The 20,911-nt window shown below is 46.6% G+C and overlaps 1 protein-coding gene across 2 annotated transcripts; it reads right to left on the minus strand.

Moving 5' to 3' along the window:
• Positions 1-342: 342 nt before the first annotated feature.
• Positions 343-17,420, minus strand: CD276 (CD276 molecule). 2 transcript variants are annotated; one of them, XM_088148445.1, is made up of 8 exons: positions 17,294-17,420; positions 11,781-11,912; positions 9,681-10,031; positions 7,750-8,046; positions 4,945-5,085; positions 3,918-3,956; positions 2,088-2,123; positions 343-1,465 (listed from the first exon to the last, which is right to left on the minus strand). In XM_088148445.1, exons 2-8 carry the CDS (start codon positions 11,884-11,886, stop codon positions 1,443-1,445), a joined length of 993 nt encoding a protein of 330 aa, XP_088004571.1. In that variant the 5' UTR covers positions 11,887-11,912; positions 17,294-17,420; the 3' UTR covers positions 343-1,442. The 2 variants fall into 2 exon arrangements, with proteins under 2 accessions (XP_088004571.1, XP_088004572.1); XM_088148446.1 differs by lacking the exon at positions 17,294-17,420 and adding an exon at positions 16,582-17,276.
• Between the last annotated feature and the right edge of the window lie 3,491 nt (positions 17,421-20,911).

Consider the following 20,911-nt stretch of genomic DNA (forward strand, 5'->3'; position numbering starts at 1 on the left):
TTTGCACCAGGCTCTGGTTGATGGCTCTTGGGATTTCTAGTACAAAGAAAGTAGATCCTATAGGATTTTCACTGTTCCTCTATGCTTCATCCCATAGTTTCTGTTTGTTTGGATTTAATTTTGCCTTTCTTTGCACTGTTTTCCTAGTGGCTCTAGATTTGCTCCCTATCCTGTCAAACAACTGCTGAACATGACTGAATTCCCAGTTACAATATCTCAAGATACTCTTTACAGCAGCAGGTGACATAAACAGAGAGGAGACTTCAAATTCGATGGCGTTCTCATTGCTCAGAATCAAAGGCTGACATTTTTGAGACTTGGGAAAAAAACAGAGACCTCTGACCATGTGCAGACAAGGTATTCTGGCTTTAATCTCAGGCACACTTAAAAGTAAGCCCCATTCAACTAACTGGGATCGGCTTTGAGGTAAACATGAACCTATCTGCAAAGTCTACCGAAGACAGATTCTCACCTCTGTTGCTTGTTGTGGCTGTTTCAATTTTTTTTAAAAAAACTGCAGCTCAGATTGTTCATTCTACATGAAGTTCCTTAGTGCATGGCAAGAGCCTCTTGTCCAAAGGCCATATCCCACAAGGCAGTTTTGTTATTTTTCCTAAGAGGGTTTTTTTTTTTTAAAGAACCCCATTACTTGTTTGCCTTAACGGTTTTAAGTGATGGCTCTAAAAGAAGATGTATAGCCTCAGGTTATCCATCCACTTCACTCGTGCCCTCTATGCTGGCAACAGCTTTTGGAAGATCCCATCAGAAAGAGTTTTTAGGAACGTTTTCACAAGATGCCAGAGATACGGAGATCTTCTCTTTGCTAATTACGGGCCCTGAATCCCAGACTATTTTTGCTTCTTGGTTGAATTGTAAGGGAAGGTAGGATCTCTTCAGCAAGAAAGAAAACCCATTCCCAGATGCACTGGCTTAAAATCCAATGGAGGAGTCCCCACGGAGAAAAAATTGCAGGTAGAAGATGACATCGCAGGCAGCTCCAAGAACCACGGTCAAAAGAGCTGAGCTGTTTCATGCTGTCCACCCTCCTTGTGGGATCCCCACAAGCATCCCAGTTATGATCCCTGGGCTGGCAGGGATCAGTTTTTGCCATGCAAGGTGAACAGTGGAGAGAATAAATAGCGTTGCACGAGTTGGATGAAGAAGGACTTTGAACATCTCAAAGTCTTACTTGCTTGGGGCATGGGAAGGAGTAAGTTGAATTCCAGCCTCTTTCTAAGACCATGGTGAGGGAGGCCAGTTCTATGGAGAAGGAACAAATCTGTAAGAAGGGGGCTAGAACTTCTAAGCTGTAGGCTCCAAGGAAGAGGGTTGGGCGTGTCACTCCTGCCTTTTCTATAGTCTATTGCTGGAGGAAGATCCCAGGGGGTCTGCTTGCCAACATCAGCCTTGAGATGTTGCTACTGCTTTGCCCTCCATTGTTGTTAATCAATTTCTTCGCCCATGTCTGGAAAGAAAGATGAAAGAAAAATAACTTGTCAGACACGGGATGGGTGTACATCTCAGGCAGTCTGCAATGACTGCTGCCAAAACACTGGGATGAGGCAGATGGGAGGGAGACCTCAAAGGACAACCTATCGCAGTCCATTCCTCACTCTACTCACTTGTTTTGACAGCCACTCCTATTTGGGATAGGCCCTGTAAACAGGGCTAAATATTTACACAATATTTAGCTCTATATTTCCAATGGTTCCTGAGCATGTGTTCTCACTCTGATTTAGCTTTGAGATGAAAGGGTGAAGCCTAATCAGAGTGAGGGCAAAGTGCCTTACTCTTGTGTCTCATGGGTAAAATCAAGACAGGGGGAGAAGTCTAGCCAAAAAGTGGGGTTTGGTCGTCGCCAAACTTTGCGAGAGAAGACGAAAGTGAGAAAATGGTATCAATTCTCCTGGAGAGGCCACAGAAAATAGTATCAATTCTCCTGGAGAGGCCACTTCTTTAATCTGGATCACTCTGTATGCAAAACAAATGGACTTCGTTGCTGAGCGATGGCCCCATTCCCATGGTTTGAAAGGACCTGGAGCTACGGCATTCGATATATATTTGCTGTGAAGCACAACTGTCCTTACCTTCTTTGATGTCCATGTTTTTCAGAGGTTGCAAGGCTGTCAAAGCAATGAAGAAGGGAGAAGGGATCGGTTTATTGAGCCCCAGAGGATGGTGCCAAACACACAGAGCGAAAACAGTAGCATGAAGTAGTAGATCTTAGTGGGTCTTAACATCTATCTACAAGTATTTCAAAGCAGAAGATTTGGCTTCACCATGTTCCAGGCTGGCCCAACTTTCAACCTTTAATATCATGTATAAAAGCAAGTATTGTACTGCCCCCTGCTGGACATTGTAAAATCTGTAATATTCTCCCTTCTAGACACCACTACGATGAAAATTCTGAGCTACCCATTTTGATTTATCTGGGTCCGTTTTCTGGGTCTTCTAAGGAAATATTGGGTGGGTTATCACAGGCATATGAAATATAATACAGGCCAGAAATGGAAGCCTCTCGAGAATATGTTGTTTCTTGCAGAAAGCTAACATATTCACAGACATCCCCCTCCGCTTCTGAATACTGCAGTGAGCCATTTGGTGGTACCGAAGCAGGCAGTGATGCTCAGCACCTAGGAAAGTGTTGACAGAAGCCAACCTGAGCAAGGTGCGCGCTTTGCTGTCCTACACAGGGAATGCCTGGCTTATACTGAAGTGCAGAGTGCAGTAATCAGACTTCATTAAAACATTTTCTTCATCTACAAGAGACCTTTCAAATACAAGGAAATATGAGGAGTCCTTGGTGCTCTCTGAGCTTGATTGTTGGCTTACAGACGTTTCATTACCCAACTAGGTAACATCATCAGTGCAACGGAGTGTGAGGTTCAAACCTCACACTCCCTTGCACTGATGATGTTATCTAGTTGGGTAATGAAACGTCTGCAAGCCATCAAGCTCAGAGAGCACCAAGGACTCCATGGTTCAACCTTGAGTTACAGATATTTTCTTCTATTGGAAGGAAATATGAGTCCAGGTGAGCAGGGTACCTCATATTGAGTAAGTCCATGAGCTCATCTGGTTCAAGCAATGGCTAAGCTCAAGTTGCGTTTGAGCAGCTGGTGGTTCTGAATTGTAGCAGATTTCACGGTGACTAGCAAGCACGAAAACAGGAGTGGGCGGCCCCAATGGCTTTATTATAGCCTTCGAAGTCCTTCTAACCTTGCTGTCAAAATGCAGGGATTTCTTGGTAAAAATCAGCAGCATGGTTTCTTAGCATTTGGGGTCAGAAAGCAATAGAAACTAGCTGCTTTAAACCTTGGTCACCAGTGCCAGAATCAACTCCACTGTAGCTACCCTGACAAAGCTAAGCAGGATCAGACCCAAATCTAGCGCAGCTCTCAAAGCCAAAGCAAAAACAAACTCTCTGTCCAGGGACAAGTTGACCCTCCCTGGGCTCAAAATGACGTCCTATTTCAAATGTTGCTGCTGAAAGAAAAAGAAAGGGGAAACCAGAAAATATTTTTTCCTGGTCTCCACATGGCTATTCATTTCTAGTCTGTTTCTAGTTCACTGACCCCTGTCTCACACCTGGATCTAGCTGATGGATCTCTGAAAGAAATTAAGAATAAAGTAGATCCCACAGAGCCCAAAATCCATCTACTCTGGATTTGGTAGGAGAGGAAAGATCTGGCAGCTGCATTTCTAGATTCCAAGCAGGAATTTCTTCCCATACAACGTAGAAGTAAGCTAACCAGAGACATTTCCGGGGTAAAATAAGTGCTTCACCACTGAGTCCTCCTTCATTATGTCCAAACTGGTGCTAATGCTCAGGGACGGTACCCTGGCAATAACCTAGGGCAAATCTCTGCCGAGAAGCATCCATCAGGAACGGACAGAAAATCAAAATGCTGACTGACCTGTCTTACATCCTTCCCCATCATTCTGCTCCTCTATTCCTGAAGGAGGAAAAAGATCAAGTTAAACAATTAAGTCACCACAGAGCTGCTGTCAATGCCAATGCTGTGATGGCTAGCACTGTTGAGGACCACCCTGAGTATGCACACTAATCAGATGACGCTCTTGAGACTCGTTCTTAGAGAATCACCTCTATACACACAAGCATGGGACTATAGATGTCGTACAGCTACTCTACTTTGGGCTGAGAGATCTTCTGCAGTTCACTGCAACTACTGATTCAAACCAAAGACTCATCTTACCCACCTTCCTACAGTGGCCAGCCAGACGTTTCCAGAAGCTTGCAAAGGATGCATCAAGCCAGAAGATTGGGCCCTGTAGCTTATATCCCCTTCCCCTATACATGATACTCAACAGGAGGGTTCCATGCAGCAGACCAGCCTTTACAAATAGATCCATGTTACATTATCAGTGTTCTCCAAGGTTGGCTTTGAGTTGCAGATGGTCCATTGCTCTATTAGGTAACTTCATTAATGAAGGAGTTTTGCAGAAGTCGAGTCTGATGATGTTCCTTCGTAGGGGAGTGAAATATCTGCAGCCCACAAGCCAAGTCTGGAGAACTCCAGCTATGCAACATGCCATCCTTGAGCTAGACATATTCACTACCATCACAAGAGATTGCGAGGAAATTTTACATTTATGCCCATGCTGGCTGGGGAATTCTGGGAGTTGAAGTCCACACATCTTCAAGTTGCCAGAGTTGAGAAGGGCTGCCTTAAATTAAAGGTATCTTTTCCCAGGACCACGTGATAACTGTAGAGGACAGCCACCCCCCCCCCCCCAAAAGACATGCTGCTTTAAAGAGTTGCAGACAGGTGCTACCTTCCCATCCCCTTGAAGCATCTTTTTGCTTTCAAATTCAAAGCACCACGCAGCCCTAGAAATGTCAGGGTGGGGGGCAGGGAGAAGGGAAGTCGAAAAGGAAGTATGCATCAAGACAGAGCAAGTCTACACGCAAGTAACAATTACGAGCATTCTCTTTCTCCTCTTTGCAACTTTTCCGGATTTTCTTCTGGCACACATATGCGAGGATGACCAGGAGGATGACAAGGCAGATCGACAACCCCACTGTGACCCAGAGTGCTACTGCTGGAAACAGAAGGTGTTGTCCTGGAAGGAGACAGAGAAAGAAAAGCAGAGGACAGTATTATGGCCAACACCCTTGACCAGGATGACCCAAGGAAAACTCCACCACATGGCTTAGATGTCACGCCCGCAAAGAGCTGATGGCAGCCAAGAGTTTACTCAGAATCAAAGGCCCTAAAGATGCTGGCAAATCTTCCAATTCCCAGGACTTCCCCGGAAACAGCAGGTTGAATTACCCTATAAAACACTTCATTAACCTTTAAATAATTATGCTAATAAATTCAAATAAATGCTGATCTATCACACTTTGCTTGGAGGAGGGGAAGCCTAGCGAGGCGGCTTTCGGCCTGACGGATTTCCTACGCAGCTATCAGTCGAGGGGAGGTTTTGGGTGTTGGCAAAGCGACTTCGTGTCTGCCAATATTTTACAGCTGAAAACAATGCAGGCCTCTATCTTTGCTGGATGGGTCAATGGGTGAGCAACATCCTCCTCATGTGGGGGGAGGAGATTATCGCTCTCTGTTTTATGCAGCCTCCATTCACTTGACTCCATTCACTTGACTTAAGAACTGGGGAATTCATAATCTTTTGGGCTTATGCATGCACTCCCCAAAAACGATTAACTGTCCTAGCATTTCTAACAATCATTCAGCCAGGCCCCCTGTTCAATGCAGAACTGCCCATTCAGAATGCCCATTAAGATTAGGTGAAATAATTTTCCCTGTTTTTCTATTCAAATCTCAAGAAAAAGAATTCAAAACAAGATTCAAAAGTACATTAGCCCCTGAAAACCAAGACTGATTGGGTGTAAATGTGGCATATAGGCCCAAAATATCTGGTTCAGAAGGGTGAGAGTGATCTAGAAAATCAGCTAAGGAAAACTAGCAAGAGGTGTTTAAAAAAAAAATAAAGAGGGTGCATTGGAGGTTTTGCACCCTGAGCTTTAGAATCACCCACAAACCCCTGTCCAGCCTTCCTCAAATGAAAAGAGCTTGATTATCATTTTCCAGACAAGGCTCAGAAGATGGGAGAGAAGAAAAAAGGATCTTTGGCCTGTGAGGTACGTTTTCCTTTCACTAATTACAGAATACGGTAACCCGGCTGATCTGAGAAAAGATGGGCTCCCCTTAAAGGAAATTTTGAGACCCAGATTACAGAATGCGAAAGAGAATCGTTTAGTGCCAAAGTCAGGGAATTCCCTTCTCGCAACCACCTATTCCAGTTGCACCGATGGGTGACAAGATGGCCATCCGCTTTATTTCCATTTCTCTGACTGCCTCCAAGAAGGTTCCACCAGATGTCACACCCCGCTGGGCTCCATCAAGTGGCATCGTGCATTTAACCAAAAGGTTTATGCTCCCTGAGGGGCCCTCTTTCACAAGACAGCAACTGCCGCGCCAAGGACAATTAAATCCTAATTAATGTTACCGTCAAGTGAATAAGGTTACAGAGAGCTTGGGGGAAGTCTATAAAAATTGAAATGACTTGAAGACAACTGGAAGCCTAGCAAATATAGGTTGGCGAGTCACTGGAGCCAGAGTCAGACGGCTCTAAGAAGCAGGTCAGACTTCATCAAAAGCTGATCCTTAAAGGTTGTAATCCTACAATTCTCCCTAGTCTTGGCAGATTGGGAAGACTTGTGGTCTGCAATAACTCTGTAATGATTCTTGCGTAACACTGAGCCTTGGTTCCCACTAGCCTGAAGAAGCCCATTCAATTTACAACCTCAGCCCATCCTGAAGTCCCAGTTCCCACTGCAGATGGCCTCTGATGGGGGTGCCAAAATACAGTGGTACCTCGGGATACGAACTTAATCCGTTCCATGACTCTGGGCGTATCCCGAGTTGGTCGTAACCCGACGCAAATTTCCCCATAGGGTTCAATGTAAATCCGGTTAATCCGTTCCGCCCTCCGAATTTGGTCGCACCCCGAAGCAAATTTTCCCATAAGGTTCAATTATTAATCCGTTCTGGCGTCCGCGGACCACGCGTCAGGGGCGGGAAAACGGCTGGGCGCCACACAGCGGGGCGGTAAAATGGCCGCGGACCACGTATCAGGGGCGGAAAAATGGCCGCGGACCACGTGTCAGGGCGGAAAAATGACCGTACCCCGAGGCGGAGTTCGCACATCGAGGTAAATTTTTGCGGCTGGAGCTGGTCGTAACCCGAAAAGTTCGTTAGTAGAGGCGTTCGTATCCCGAGGTACCACTGTAAAACATCTGGCATTGTTGCTTGTGATCTTCTAAGAATTTAGTAACAATGTATGAAATCTTGCAAGGTTTTGGCATTCTTGCTCAAGGGGTGGCTTTTGATGTATGTTCATGCACTACAACAGTGTTTCTCAACCTTAGCAACTTTAAGATATGGAGACTTCATATCTTCATGGCTGGCTGGGGAATTCTGGGAGTTGAAGTCCCCATATCTTAAAGTTGCTAAGGTTGAGAAACACTGCACTACAACTCCCAACATGCCTCATCACTGGCTCCAATGGCCAGGACTGCCAAACACTGTGCTCTAGCGCATATGGAGGACCACTTTTTCCCCACTTCTGTCCGGAGCCATCATGGATTAAGTCAGAGACTTCTCTACAGAGGTCTGCAGTTCCACCTAAGTCAACCCCAGAAGAACCAATGTAGGCTCCTACCCACTGACTTTCCCAGACTTCACCCTGCCTTTGCAAGGCCCAGACCTGTGATGGTGACAGAAGCGTGGGTCTCCTGGCGAAGCAAAGAATTCTTTATCAGGCAACTGTAGGTGCTGTTAGGTTCAAGTACCACCCGCAGGATGCTCTGGACATCAAAGAGACCCTGCTCATTGGCCACCTGGGAGGTGGTGATGTTGTCAGTGATGTTGTGGCCGTGGCCATCTTGCCAGAGCACGACAGCTTCAGGGTACCCAGAAAAGCTGTGGCATGTCACTGTGACCAGGTCACCCGGCTTCAAGTTCTTGTTGGGTTCCAAGTTCAGGTTGGGCTTGGAGTAGGCAGCTAAAACAGGAGAAGAACGGTTCAGGGATATGACTCACAGTATGAATTGCCTGTAATTCAAATATAACACTAAGCCACCCCAGCACATTATGTCATACACCACTGTGGAAGACCAGACCGCTTGACAAATTTGCAGCCCCCTGGGCTACCTTTGTCCTGACCCATTTGAACCTCCTCCCCACCCCAGCGTCAGCCGGGAAGAGTTGCCAATAAAGCAGCAACCTTGAGACAAGTGTGGGAGCAGAGGCGTGTTTTGGAGCTCTGCAGCCATCGAGAGACAGAGAGCAGCCAGCAAAAGAAAGAAGGTGTTCTTCCTTCAGAGGACGTGGATGGTCCAAAGAAGAGAAGAAAGAAGGAGAGAGGCCCAGCAAGACAAAGCCCAATGTGGAAGGAGGCAAGATCTCTACATGCTGGCCATTAATGGAGAAGAAAAAAGTAGAAATCCCACAGAGAAGAATTAAGGCAGAACAGACTTTGTAAGAAGAAAACATGCCTATAGAATTGTAATAGTACAGAGAATAGTATAGAGCAGTGTTTCTCAACCTTGGTGACTTTAAGATGTGTGGACTTCAACCCATGCTGGCTGGGGAATTCTGGGAGTTGAAGTCCACACATCTTAAAGTCACCAGGGTTGAGAAACACCGGTATAGAGGAAACGTTAGAATAGTAATAGCAATTAGTAATAGTAAACAGTAATAGCAGTGGAACAGAATATATGATAGAGGTAACAGGAAGCACTCACAGATGGATTTGTAAGTTTCACCTGTCACTTTCCTACCTTTGTTTTGTAAAATAAAATGTCTTCCCAACCCTTATAGGGAGATATAAAAGAACACCTGTCCACAGTCCAGTGCTCTGGGGTCTGTCTTGAGTCTGGGTCAATCTAATTGGGTAGGGTTTTAAAAAGAACCCATGACAATTGGTGGCAGCCCAGGATTGGCTCAGACTCAGAAGACTCCTTAAGCATCGTGCATGAAATGTTAAAAAAGGTTTAGCTGCTAAAGGAAGGGAAATTGGCCCTTGTGGACACTTCATCGAAATCTTGGTTGGCCAATAGTGTAGTGACTTAACTATAGAGTGGTCCATTGTTGTATCATTGCTATAACAGAATTACATGCTGCCAGGGCTGGGTTCATATACCACACCAAGCCTAAAGCAAACAAGCCTACTACGGCTTAGTGTTACATGTGAATCAGATGGCTCAATTCCTAGATCTATTCTGGACTGCATTGCTCACCTATGACCACTTGGCCTGACTATCAGCAATCTGGCAAACTTTGCATTCTGACCCCTTGGGCCTCAGACTCCACCTGGCCCCAGGGTCAAGAGAAATCTCCACTGTCAGGTTCTTTGTCAGCTGTCTAATCCCACAAGCAAGAGTCTTGCTGAGTTCTCTTTAGCAAGATTTATGAAACAAACGGGATGGCGTTACAAGAATTCTAGCAACTGAACATTTTCCATTTAGAACCAATACATCCTCTGTCTGGTAGGACAGAGACTTTCTGATCTTCTTTCCAACAGCAGGTCTCTTCACTGACAGCAGAGAAACTTGCAGCTGGCTCTTTATATGGTGGTCCCTTAAAACGTTAGCAGTTTGGGAACCAACCCTAACAACCACCTTTTTTCTAGCTCACCTGCCATTTGTAGAGTAACAGCTGCACTGCTGAAGTCCCGAACTCTGACGAAGCAGGTGAAGCTCCCTTCATCTGAAATCTGCACGTGGCGCAGCAGCAGGGACATGTTGCCTTGGGCCAGCTGATCATAGAAGAGGGCAGTGCGGTTGGCATAACTGCTCCCTTGGTACGCCAGCTGGTCCCGACCCTCCGCAAAGCTATGCACCAGCTGTTTGGTATCTGTCAGCTGCCAGATGAGGCTGAGATCATCCAGACTAAAATTGGCATCCGGTGAGAAGGAACAGTGCAGGATTGCATCATGGCCAACAAGGGCGACCACAGGCTCTTCGGAGACCTTGATTTCCACAGCACCTGATGGGAAGGGGACAACACAACACAACACAACACAACGCAAAGATTCACTGCTGAGTCACTTGCAAAAGCCGGAGAAGAGCTTTGGGGAAGAAGCCTTGCCCTCTTCCATTCCCTTTGCTAGTTCAGCAAAGCTGCAAGTCTCCATTTATGCAAGCCAGGGTACCTCATCACCCCTGGTTCCCAACAAACTAGAAATCCACCATTTGGACTCCTGCTCTACTAAGGTTGACTGGTTCAAGCAATATACTCAGGCACTACATATTTCACTTCATTCAGCAGCTTATGCCAAGCCAGACACTGTGGTTTGCAAACCATTGTTTACCATTTAGCGTGCTGTACAAACCAAACCAATTGTAGCTTGCTCAACAAAGTGTGTTTAAGACAGACCTGACTTTCTGCCTTTTTGCATCCAGCCTCGAGGTCCTTCTTACACAACTATAAGAGAGACCACGGTTCTATTCACACTGGACTTTGACTCTAAAATCCCCAGTCAGGAATAGCCGGAGGCCTATAGGAATTGTCCCCTGGCTGACATATCTGAACAACATCCAGGACCAAATGGAAAATGCTGACGAAAGTGGGGAGGAATCACGTCACAACCCAGAAACTCAGATGTTCACCTCTAGATGTCACTCTTAGTCTAATTTCATCACATCACTCAGCTTTATGCATCATTGAGGCTCTGCATGTAATTTGGGGGAGGGAGACAGAGTTGACTCAAGTACTAACGCTCCAGAGAACCAAAACAAACTGCATTATTTCATTCATGTACAGATACACATTGCTGAGAACGAAAAACTAGCCAGACTTTTGATATGGAATTGCCACTGGAGCAGGTGCGTCATACCATCCACAAAGATTAGAAAAGCTTTGACACCGGGATGGAGAAGAAACATGTTCATATTAATGGTCAGGATATGCACCAGGACCAGGGAACCCCAGATTCAAGTCCACCGTTAGCTATGGAAGTTCACAGGTTGACTTTGGATCATTCTGTCTTAGCCCAGCCAACGCCATAGATCTGCTGCTTAGCAGAAAACTGGAAGAGTGGCCTGTATAATCCTACTTTTTTGAGTTACTGGAAGAATGAAGGGACATAATTTGAACAAACAAATAAATCCATGAACTGGACCTCTTTTCCATGCCAAACTCTGCTTTCCTAATACGTGGGTTATACAAGAATTTTTCAATACAGTCTGACATCTAAACCAGCCTGCAACAATGCATTTATTAGCCCATGTACAACATGGATTGTGTTAAGAAAAGGTTATGTGATAGAAGAGGCATATTAGGAAATATGATAGCTAAAGAGGGTGCTGCACTGACTCCTTACCCTCACTTTCTGTTAGCCCTTCAAGGCAGTCAAGACAAGAAGAACAACCAAGAATACTAGCTGTATCTTTATTGTAAGGTTACATTAACAGAATCTTGCAAGACTGAAAGTATTTCTCTCTTCCTCCCCTCTTACTCTCCAGAAAACTAAGGAGAGTCCCTTCTGAGATGTTTCCCATGCCCTCCCTCCTTCTGTAGGCTGAGATACTTTTTGCATGATGCTTGTCCAGTCTGTGGCTCTCCCTCCTGTCTCCCAAGGTCATTCCCACAGACCATCACACTTTCATCTGACAATTCCAGAAGTATAAGGAAACAGATAGGTTCCATTATAGGAAAACTTCCCTAACCAAGTCAGACTTGGAGCCTGGCAGAGAAAAGTGGAGAAGGCAAGTCCACGATGCTCTCCTTACTTACCTAACCAGGTGGGCAGGAGAAAACTCAGGAGCAGCAACTGGATGCACACCTTCCTTGCAAAGGAACAGTCCTGGGAGACAGGAGGCATACAAGTGTCGGGGCGCATGATCAGAGAAATCAATGGTGCCCTTCCTGAAGGGAAACCAAAGAAGGTAAGACACGTGCAAAAGCCCAGCCCCAGGTTTAGTGTCCATGTTGGGTTGACAACTCTATGAAAAGCTAAGCAGAGTCAAAACAACAGGAGTAAGTAGGTGGCAGAGCTCAGCTGACCATGGGTGATCTGGACAATCCAAGCACGTTGTGATCTGGTTAGTACTTGGATGGGTGATTATCAGAAAATTCTAGGGTTGTAAGCTGGAAAAGGAGATTAAACAAAGATTCTGGGAAAGGGAATAGCAATCCCCTTCCAAGATCCTTCTATAAAATGTCCACATAGGAATCAGAAGCTCGACTCAACTAATAGCAGATTTTTAATTTTTTAATTTATTTTTTTGAGGTGCCTTCAATGAAATTCTTACACATGGAGTATGGTGCTCTTGCATTTATTTGTCAGGTTGGCCAAACGATGCATATCATCACCATTTGTGTCATCCTCTCTCCTGCGGTCTCCAGCCCTCTTGGCTTCAATTAATTCCTGAGGAAGATTTCAGGAAGAAACTCCCTTTTGTGGCTTCATCAATCTGGGCAATCAAGGAGATGTCTGAAGGCCAGAAATAGGTATCACCAAAACCAACAATTCTAGCCGTGGTGCCTTCTGCCACCTTCAACAATCAAGTCAGCTCAAAAACTCCCTCACAACAAATTCCAAACACGCTCTCACCCCTCCCTCAAGAATAAGGTAGACAAATTAAAGCCTTTTTCAGGGAGGGGGGATTTTAAATTACTATCTGGCATAGCACCAAGGTGTGTTTCAATCTGCCAACTCAAATTCTCTTCCTCCCAGCAAGACCCACTGGCCGTCCTGCAAAGTCCAGACAGTTATACCAGCTTCCTTCTTCCTCTGCCTCTTCCCCACCCTTCTCAGCCCTCTAATTATCATTCACATTGTGACAAGTCTATTTATTTGACATCACCAGGAACTCTCTATTTATAAAGTCCTCTGTGTTTATATTTTTAGCCTCCTTCTACCAGGACTCTTCTGGTGTCCCTTTCTCTACCAAGAGAACCCTGTAATTGTCAAGGCTAATTCTTTTTTTATTTTTTATTTTTTGCTGCCAGCAAAGCGTGCCAGCTGCATTACATGGCAGAAAACACAAGCACGCAAGATAATGCAAAATACCAGATTCTCCTAGAAGGCAGCAATGGGTTGGGGAATTATACATGCAAGCTTAGAATTATGTAATAGTCTTTCTCCTCTGGAATTGTGTTTGGATGGTGCCCCAATTAAATACATAATATAATTTTGTATCTAAACTGGGACACTGGATTTTGAAACACCCAACCCAGCCTAATTTCCAGAGAGGTAGCAAACAGTTCAGTGAATATACTGGCCTTCCCCATACACAAAGTTTCTGCAGCTTGGATCTTTTAAGAACAGGCAGATTGGGGGAGGCGTGGGAGGGAGGCCACAAGACAAATTAAAGGAGCTTTCCATCTAGAGCCACAACCCCAGAGGCTGACTTTTTGCCCTCCACAGTCCTTCAAGGAAATCAGCAGAGATGGCACCTACCAGCTGAAGGAAATAAATAACCATCAGCTTTGTCTTGAAAGCATGAGATGCCCATGGGCTACAGAAACAGTTGAGCTGAAGTGCCACGGGGACATCCCTTAAGTTCAGAGATCCACCTTGGCACAGATCTCCTTGCCAAGCCAACCACCCAATCATCATCACGAAAACTCAGACATACCATCAGCTTCCCTTCCAGTTTGAAAACAGGTTTGGTGTCTTGCACCAGACAGCAAAGTTGAACAGCATTTGATTCTGCACTTTCATTTTCTCTCCTCTCACTCACAACTAAACCTTTCCAAGTTGTGGGCATGCAAAGCTGGATCATGGCAGATGGAAATCTCTGGTTTTATTTCCACAATGGGGAACCCCAGAATCCTCTCTCTTTTTTGTAGAATGACTCTAGAATTTGGGTGATTGCAATTACTATTTCCTCCTGGCAGTGAAACTGCAGCAAGAATAGCAGCTTAACTGGAAATCATTTGATGGAAGAACTTTTAATCAGTTAATCAGCCAATAGGCAGGAACTAGGAATAACGTTGCAAGATTTACTGCCTTCTATGGACCTCCAGAGATGATTCTAAACTTGAGGTGCTACCAGTTCAAATGTTCAGTCCAATGAACTTAAACATGCCCAGTAACTGAATGTTTACAAATTAGAAAATAATTAATTGTGGTTGTGCCCTAACACTGCCCTCTTTAAAAAGGGAGGGGAAAAACACTCTTTTTTATCATACAGATGTATTTCTCTAAAGGCAATATTTTAAAAGAAATTATATTTCCTTTTCCTGCTTCTAGCAAACTTTTAAATCCCCAAACCAACTAAACTCATGATCTGCCCAGATGCTGCTGAAATACAATTCCCAATGTAGCTGCAAGTGGTTTTATCTTTAACTTCTTTCGATCCCTTGACTCACCTTTCCTGTGTAATTGTGCAAACATCTACCCGTGGGCTAGCCTTAGCAAGCCCAACTGTATTATGCAGTCCCCAAAACATGCAAAGAGCCATCATAAAATAACAGCCTCCTCCCAGGACTTTCCAGATTAAGTCATGCCTTCCTTGCAGAAGTGAAATGGACAAAGATTGGTCAATCACCCATCAGCTTTGCTTGCTGCAAAAGCTACGGGGATGGTTTCAGTTGAAAAGGAGCACATGTGCACCAGCCTTTTCCAACTGGAAGGTCTCCACATGAGTTGGAATTACAATTTTCAGAATCACTGGCCAGCAATGAGGGCTGGAAATGTTGGAAGCTGTAACCCCAAGACATCTGGAAGACACCAAGTTGGGGAAGGCTGGTGTATAGGCTCCCATCGAATTCATTATCAGAAGCGGCTTCTCAAAGAGGTGTGAAATACACTAACTAACCAGCAGGACTATGGAAATGACCCAACCCTATTCAGCCAGAGAAAAGAGTGAGTCTCTGGCCAGATCGCTCTTTCCCCTGGAGCTAATGAAGTCTTGTTGGTCTCTGGGGAGAGGAGGGTGTGGGCTGAGAAGCATGACCCAAGAAGTCATAATGCGCAGCAAGCTAGCCAATCTTGCCTGCTGAAGTCATTCTGCCAAAGGAAACAGCTGACTACCTCTGTTGCAGCGCAGGCACCCTATCTCAAACGGAGATTTCAGGAAATGAGGAACCAAAGTTTGAATGACACACACAGAGTCAGACACGCGTTAAAACGGGCATCTCCGAGCACTTCTGTCCAGAGAGGGTACAGCTAGATTGGGTTAATTCTCCAATTCAGCACAAGAAGGTGCTTCACACTGTGATGCGCCCAGACCCGAGGGGCAGTTCATAGGAAGCCCACAATCTGCTTTGCTTTGACAATTTCACCTCATCCATCCTGCCCCGTCACTTCTCTGGCTCGAAGCCCAGCCAGCCCCATGGAAGTTCCCCAGCAGGGCCACAACTTACATCTTCTCAAAGACATTAGACTCTGGAGGTCCAACTTCCTAAAAAGTTTGGGCAACATGATGCTTAAATAAGTATGTGTATGCATGTACGTGTGTGTGTGTGTATACACACACACACACCACCACTGTATATTCAACAAACTTTTCATTTGCATCACAGAGATTGTGAATGTGACCTAAGCTGTTCTCTAAACTGGAAGGGGGGTTTGAAATTGACTTTGAGAATTCCCAAGAATATAAATTCTCTTGCAAGAAGCTGATGAAATGAGTTTCTAGATGGGGAGAGTTGTTAAATGGTTTCTTTAATCAACTACTACTGGCTAGGTTACACACTAAACTAATCAATTCAGTGCCTGCAGATGGATTTCAACAAGAATTGGAATTTGCAGTTCCTCATCTTCCCTCCTCGTCTCTTCTTCCTCTTGTGCTGTATCTTTTAGACTTTTAGGCCTTTTAGACTATAAGCCTATAAGAATCAAGTGCGATATATCATCAAAGAGGTTTCAAAGAAGCTTTTGACACCATTTCTGGGAAGACAAGAAGTGATGACATTCCTTGTGTCAAGCATAGAGCAGAATTTGCCACTGAACTTCTGAAAACAAATGACAAGAGTTTAAAAGAATCAAAGAATCACAAGAATTTCCTCAAAATAGACAATGGGAAAACCTTAAAATAAAGTGGTTTGAACAAAACAAAGAAGGTGATCTCATCTTTCTCCAGGATGGATTACTTCTTTCCAGCCAAACCCTGTGCAACAGAATTTATTCATATTTTAAAATTCAACTTTAATTGGAGGAGTAACATCTCCGCAATGGTACCGACGTCCTTTTTCTCTTCTATACCATCCACATTTAAGTTTACCAAATGCTAACTCTGAGTGGGAATCATGATTCATGGTATAATTGAGTACTGAGAACAAGGGTGGAGAGCATGTGGACCTCCAGGCATTGCTGAACAACAACACCCAGAAGCCACAGCAAGCATGAAACACGCAAAGGGAGCCACAGTTCAGCCACACCCCCAGGAGGAACACCTCTGTGCTCCTTGCAGAAAGGGCAAACTCTTGCTAAGGAAGACTCAGCAAGGCCGCTGCAGACTTAAGCCGACTACTCACATCCTTTGCGAATTGTAGCACCCACCGCCCTCCAACAAAGGCACCTCCAGGGTGACACAAAGGGAAGGGTTTCTTCCCACAACGTATGCACTGCAGCTACGGAACTCACTGCCACGAGATGCGCCACCGATGAGGATGGCGTTCCTAAGGGCTTGGATCGGCCACTACCCTTCTCTTCCGTGTGGCAGGCCATCGGTCTCTCGACCCCATCTCGAGATCCCCCAGTTCCTGCGCTCAGAATCTGCTGGGGGGCTTCCGAACGAACCCCCGTGGGGCCGACAGGCCTCTGAACCACCCCGCCACCGCCACCCTCGGCAGCGCAACCCAGATTTTGAGAGCCCTTCTCCTTTCAGCCGCACGCTTTGAATGAAGGTCGTTGTGGGTTCCTGCCAGTCTCCACGGAACTGGGATCGTTCCCAGTCTTCTTTTCTCTCTTCCCTCCCCGCCCCCGGAGAAGGGGGGGCGCTTGCAAAGTGAGCCCTGGCTAGGCGGGAAGTAGGAAAGCGGAGATTTTTTCCTGCCTGTTTTCTTAACTTTTCAGACCTACGTGGCTCGCCCAAGAGAGTCCGAAGCAAAGGGCAGGAACGGACTGAAACGGAGTCGCTCGCTCAGATCGAGTCAGGGACCCGGGCGTACGAGCTTTGTTTCAGCAGCCAGGCGGGGCGGCGGGGGCGGCGCAGGAAAAGCCCCTTCCAGCTCCCTTCCAGACCGGAGGGAGGGAGCGGGGGGGCGCGATCGGGGCAGGGCCGGCTTCCTCCCCCTGGCCGGGGCGTTCCCGGCTCCCCGCCGCCCGCTCCCCGCATTCGGACCGGCGAACTCACCCTGCCCCGCAAGCCCAAGCGGATCCAAGTCGCGCCGGGTAGCCCGCAGCGCCTCGGCGGCAGCCTCGCCGGACTCCGCTCGCCTCGCCTCGCCCCGCCCCTCCTCCTCTTCCTCCTCCTCCCGCCGCCCTCCCCGCCGCTCGCAGCCCAGGGCGGGTCTCCAGCAGCCTCCGCGTGCCCCCCGGGCGCGCACATCCCAACTCGCTCGGCCGCCGCCGGGAAACTCCCCGCGCTCCACGACGGCGCGAGCCGGGCGGAGCCGAGCCGAGCCGAAGCGGAGGGAGTCCCAGCCCCCGGGCCCCCAGGGTGGGGGGAGCCAGATCTGCGCGCCGGGGGACGTGGAAGGGGCCGAGAGGAGGCGGGCAGAGGGGAGGGCGCGGGCGGAGAAGGCGCCGGGGGAGCTGCTCGCGCGGAGAAATCGCGGCTGCTCGAGGTGGCCGAGCGGGGCGGAGGCGCTCTCGAGCCTGGGCTCGGACTGTGGCCTCTTTTCGTCTCGGATCCGGAACGGAGAGCTCCCCCGCGGGAGAGGGAAGCCTCGCCTCGCCTCGCCTCGCCTCAGACGGCCAAACGGAGCCCCTGCGGACGGAGCCAGCCCCGGCGCGGCTCTTCCAGCCAGGGCAGCGCCGAAGAACTTCCCACGGCTGTGCTTCCCGGCGGGGAGCGGAGGCGCTCTCGAAGGCGCAGCCCGATGGGCCAGGGCCTGGGTCCCATCCCCACGTGGCGCTGAACCGGCTTGCTTAGCCGGGTTTGGTCGTGGAGGGCTGGACTCGCCCGAGCGGCGAAACCCAAACCGAGCGAGCTGCGTTGGGTCGGCGGGAGAAGCGAGAAGCTGCCCGCCGTCCCTTCCGGCTGGATCACCGGGCACGGCTGGCGGGCTCTCTCTTGTGCCCACTTTGGGCTCTGGAAGATAAACCAGGACAGCCTTTAGGTGGAGGGATACCCAACCCTTGGAGATAGTGCAAAGATGTTCAAATGTGGCTCAGTGATCTGCATTTGGTTAGATCAGTGTTTCTCAGCTTTGGCCCCTTTAAGATGAGTGGACTTCAACTCCCAGAATTCCCCAGCCAGCTCATCTTAAAGTTCCCAAGGTTGAGAAACACTGGGTCAGGCGGCTTGGCCATCCTCAGACGGGCCTCCAGATCTCAACCTCAGCCATTTTAAGACCTGTGGACTTCAACTCCCAGAATTCCCCAGCCAGCGTGGCCATTGCTAAGAATTCTGGGAGCTGAAGTCCACACATCTTGAAGATGCCCTTGTTGGGAAACTAATCTAGAGACAACCTCGCAAGCCAACATATTGTTCCCTACATCCTACCAACTGGGAGAGTGCATTACATTGCTGATGTTGGAAATGAATAGCACGATGGGTATATATGTACATAGGTGGCGAGACGCTTTTCCTCTTCCCATGCCCTGATGGTTTAGCAAACAAAGAAGGACAAGAAAGAAGGAACAGCGTGAGTGGAAAAGTTGGCCAACTTTGGCACCAACCCCATAACTCATTTGTGCTGACCGTATGACCATAGGGTGCCTACTGAGCATTATTGTCTGGGGCTGAAACTATGAACTAAATTTAGCAGCATAGGAGAGAAATTGTATTTCCTGTGGAAAAGCCTATGTCTGAGTCATGGGCTGACTTCTGAGAAAAGAATGGACGGGAGGGGATCCTGAAGACACCACAAGGTTATGGAGGCTGGCTTGTAAATAGTCAACATATCTTGGATCAAGCGCATCTCTCTGGTTTGTTAGGCTTGGATTTAACGTGTTGCCTTTGTATATCCCACAATACTGTATTGCATGTACCTTGCCTATATATGTGCAATGTATATGTATAGTATAACTGGAACCATGGCATATGGCAGCGGGCAACTTAAGCCCGTGGCCCCTGAAACTTTCAGCGTGGCTCCCAGAACACTTTCAAAAATTGCCACCAGATCCTAATGGTTCATACGACGGAGCGGGAAATGATTAAAATCATGGGGAAAATGGAATGAAATTAAATGGCGTTTGTTTTAGCTTCCCTTCCAGGACCACATGAAGCTCAAATATGGCCTGTGAACTGAAACAAGTTCCACCGCCCCCCCCCCAGTGTAATGTGTGAACCTGGCCATTGTAACTTATTTACAAAACAAACACTCACCGTTAAAACAAAACATAGCTTTGCGCGAGTCACTGTCAAGTCGTGCATTTGACCAATTTTGCAGAACATGTGAGCTTCATAATGCCCTGCTGGGGAGAAAAGGCTTAAACTATTTTATAAGTTTTCTTGTTGGAATATATTCATCTCTGCTCCCCTCCTTTCAGCATGTTTTGGACAGGAGCCTTTTCATTTTCATTGTATATATTTTTTAAAAAAACATTTACTAGATGTTCTATGTCCTTTCAGAGTGAGCTCATGTTTGGATCCTCCGCAGATATTTTCAGTTCCGAGAAAGATGCATCAGCATTTCCAGCACTCTTTCAAAAAAAGATTGTAAGAAAAGAAATATTTCTTTTTTACAAAAAATGGAGAGGCGTTTATCTGACATCTGTCTTAAATGAACAGTGCTGCTTTGACTCCCCAAAATATGAGGTTGATCCGTTTCTGATCTTTGCATGAATGTAGCAACCATGAACCAGTTATTTAAGGAGCATCTGAAAACAGTGTTATTTGATAAGCCCATTCTCCGTTCCGGTTAAGAAGCCACCGGTCAGATCCCAGGCTATTCGGATGAAGATATGTTTTAGGATTATTTTTATGATTTTCTGTCAATGTTTTGCAAGCATCAGGAGCCTCAGAAGTCAAGGATACAAGACATTTTGTTGTAGATCAACTTGTGTGCCTTTGACGTGCTTGTTTCTGCTGCAGTGTTTCATGCTCATATATGAACATTTGGGAGAATGCCCCCTAAACTCACGGGAAATGACTCCAATTAGAATGTACGTGAACCCTATTAACAATTCCAGGATGGAATTATAAATATTGTCCCCAATATTTGCCTGTGTTTTGCCAGTGAGATGCATTCAACTCTGCATCCACAGCTTCCTGTTTTCAAGATGAAACGCTAGAACGAGCTTTTAATGATTACAGTGGCTGTGTTTGGAAATATCAGTGATAATTGGCATCTCTTGGATAATCATCTAAAGTGCTACAGGCATGATTGTCTTTAGCGCATGGTAATTAAAAACATTTAGTAGATGTATTGGCATTTGTGGTTGGCTGGCTTCATGACAGCTTGAAAACGTGGCGAAAGTCAATGAAGCAACTGATGTGGAAACTAATAGTTCTGCAAAACTACAGATTCTCCACTGATTGTCCATTGCCCACCCACCACCGGCTGAAATCCACGGGAAAAGGAAATATAAATCCATGCAAGAATTTGCACGCACCTTATTTTTGCTAGTGGTGTTGGGTTACGTCAGACTGATTGCCCTACAACGTTGACCCTCATCTATGGTTCATTGTACTGCAAAAATCCAAGGGAGTGGGTTAATTAAATGAAGCAGGGTTTTTCCAACCCTGGTTGTTTCCAGAGGGGTACACCCCAACACCCTTAACGCTACAGCCAGTGTGTCTTTTGATGAGAATTCTGGGAGGTGACGTCTAAACATCAGGAAGTTTGCCAGGGTTGAGAAATAC

Source organism: Python bivittatus, unplaced genomic scaffold (assembly GCF_059951505.1).
Source record: "Python bivittatus isolate LINGU-HERP-01145 unplaced genomic scaffold, Pbiv_v1 ctg000530_np1212, whole genome shotgun sequence".
Taxonomy (NCBI): Eukaryota; Metazoa; Chordata; class Lepidosauria; order Squamata; family Pythonidae; genus Python; species Python bivittatus.

Excerpts from the sequence above, each read along its gene's own strand:
- CD276 (XM_088148445.1), bottom strand. The coding sequence starts at position 11,886 with ATGCGCCCCGACACTTGTATGCCTCCTGTCTCCCAGGACTGTTCCTTT. Across the intron at positions 8,047-9,680 it reads TGTTACTCTACAAATGGCAG|CTGCCTACTCCAAGCCCAAC; the intron begins GTGAGCTAGAAA and ends CTCCTGTTTTAG. Across the intron at positions 5,086-7,749 it reads CGCTTCTGTCACCATCACAG|GACAACACCTTCTGTTTCCA; the intron begins GTCTGGGCCTTG and ends GTCTCCTTCCAG.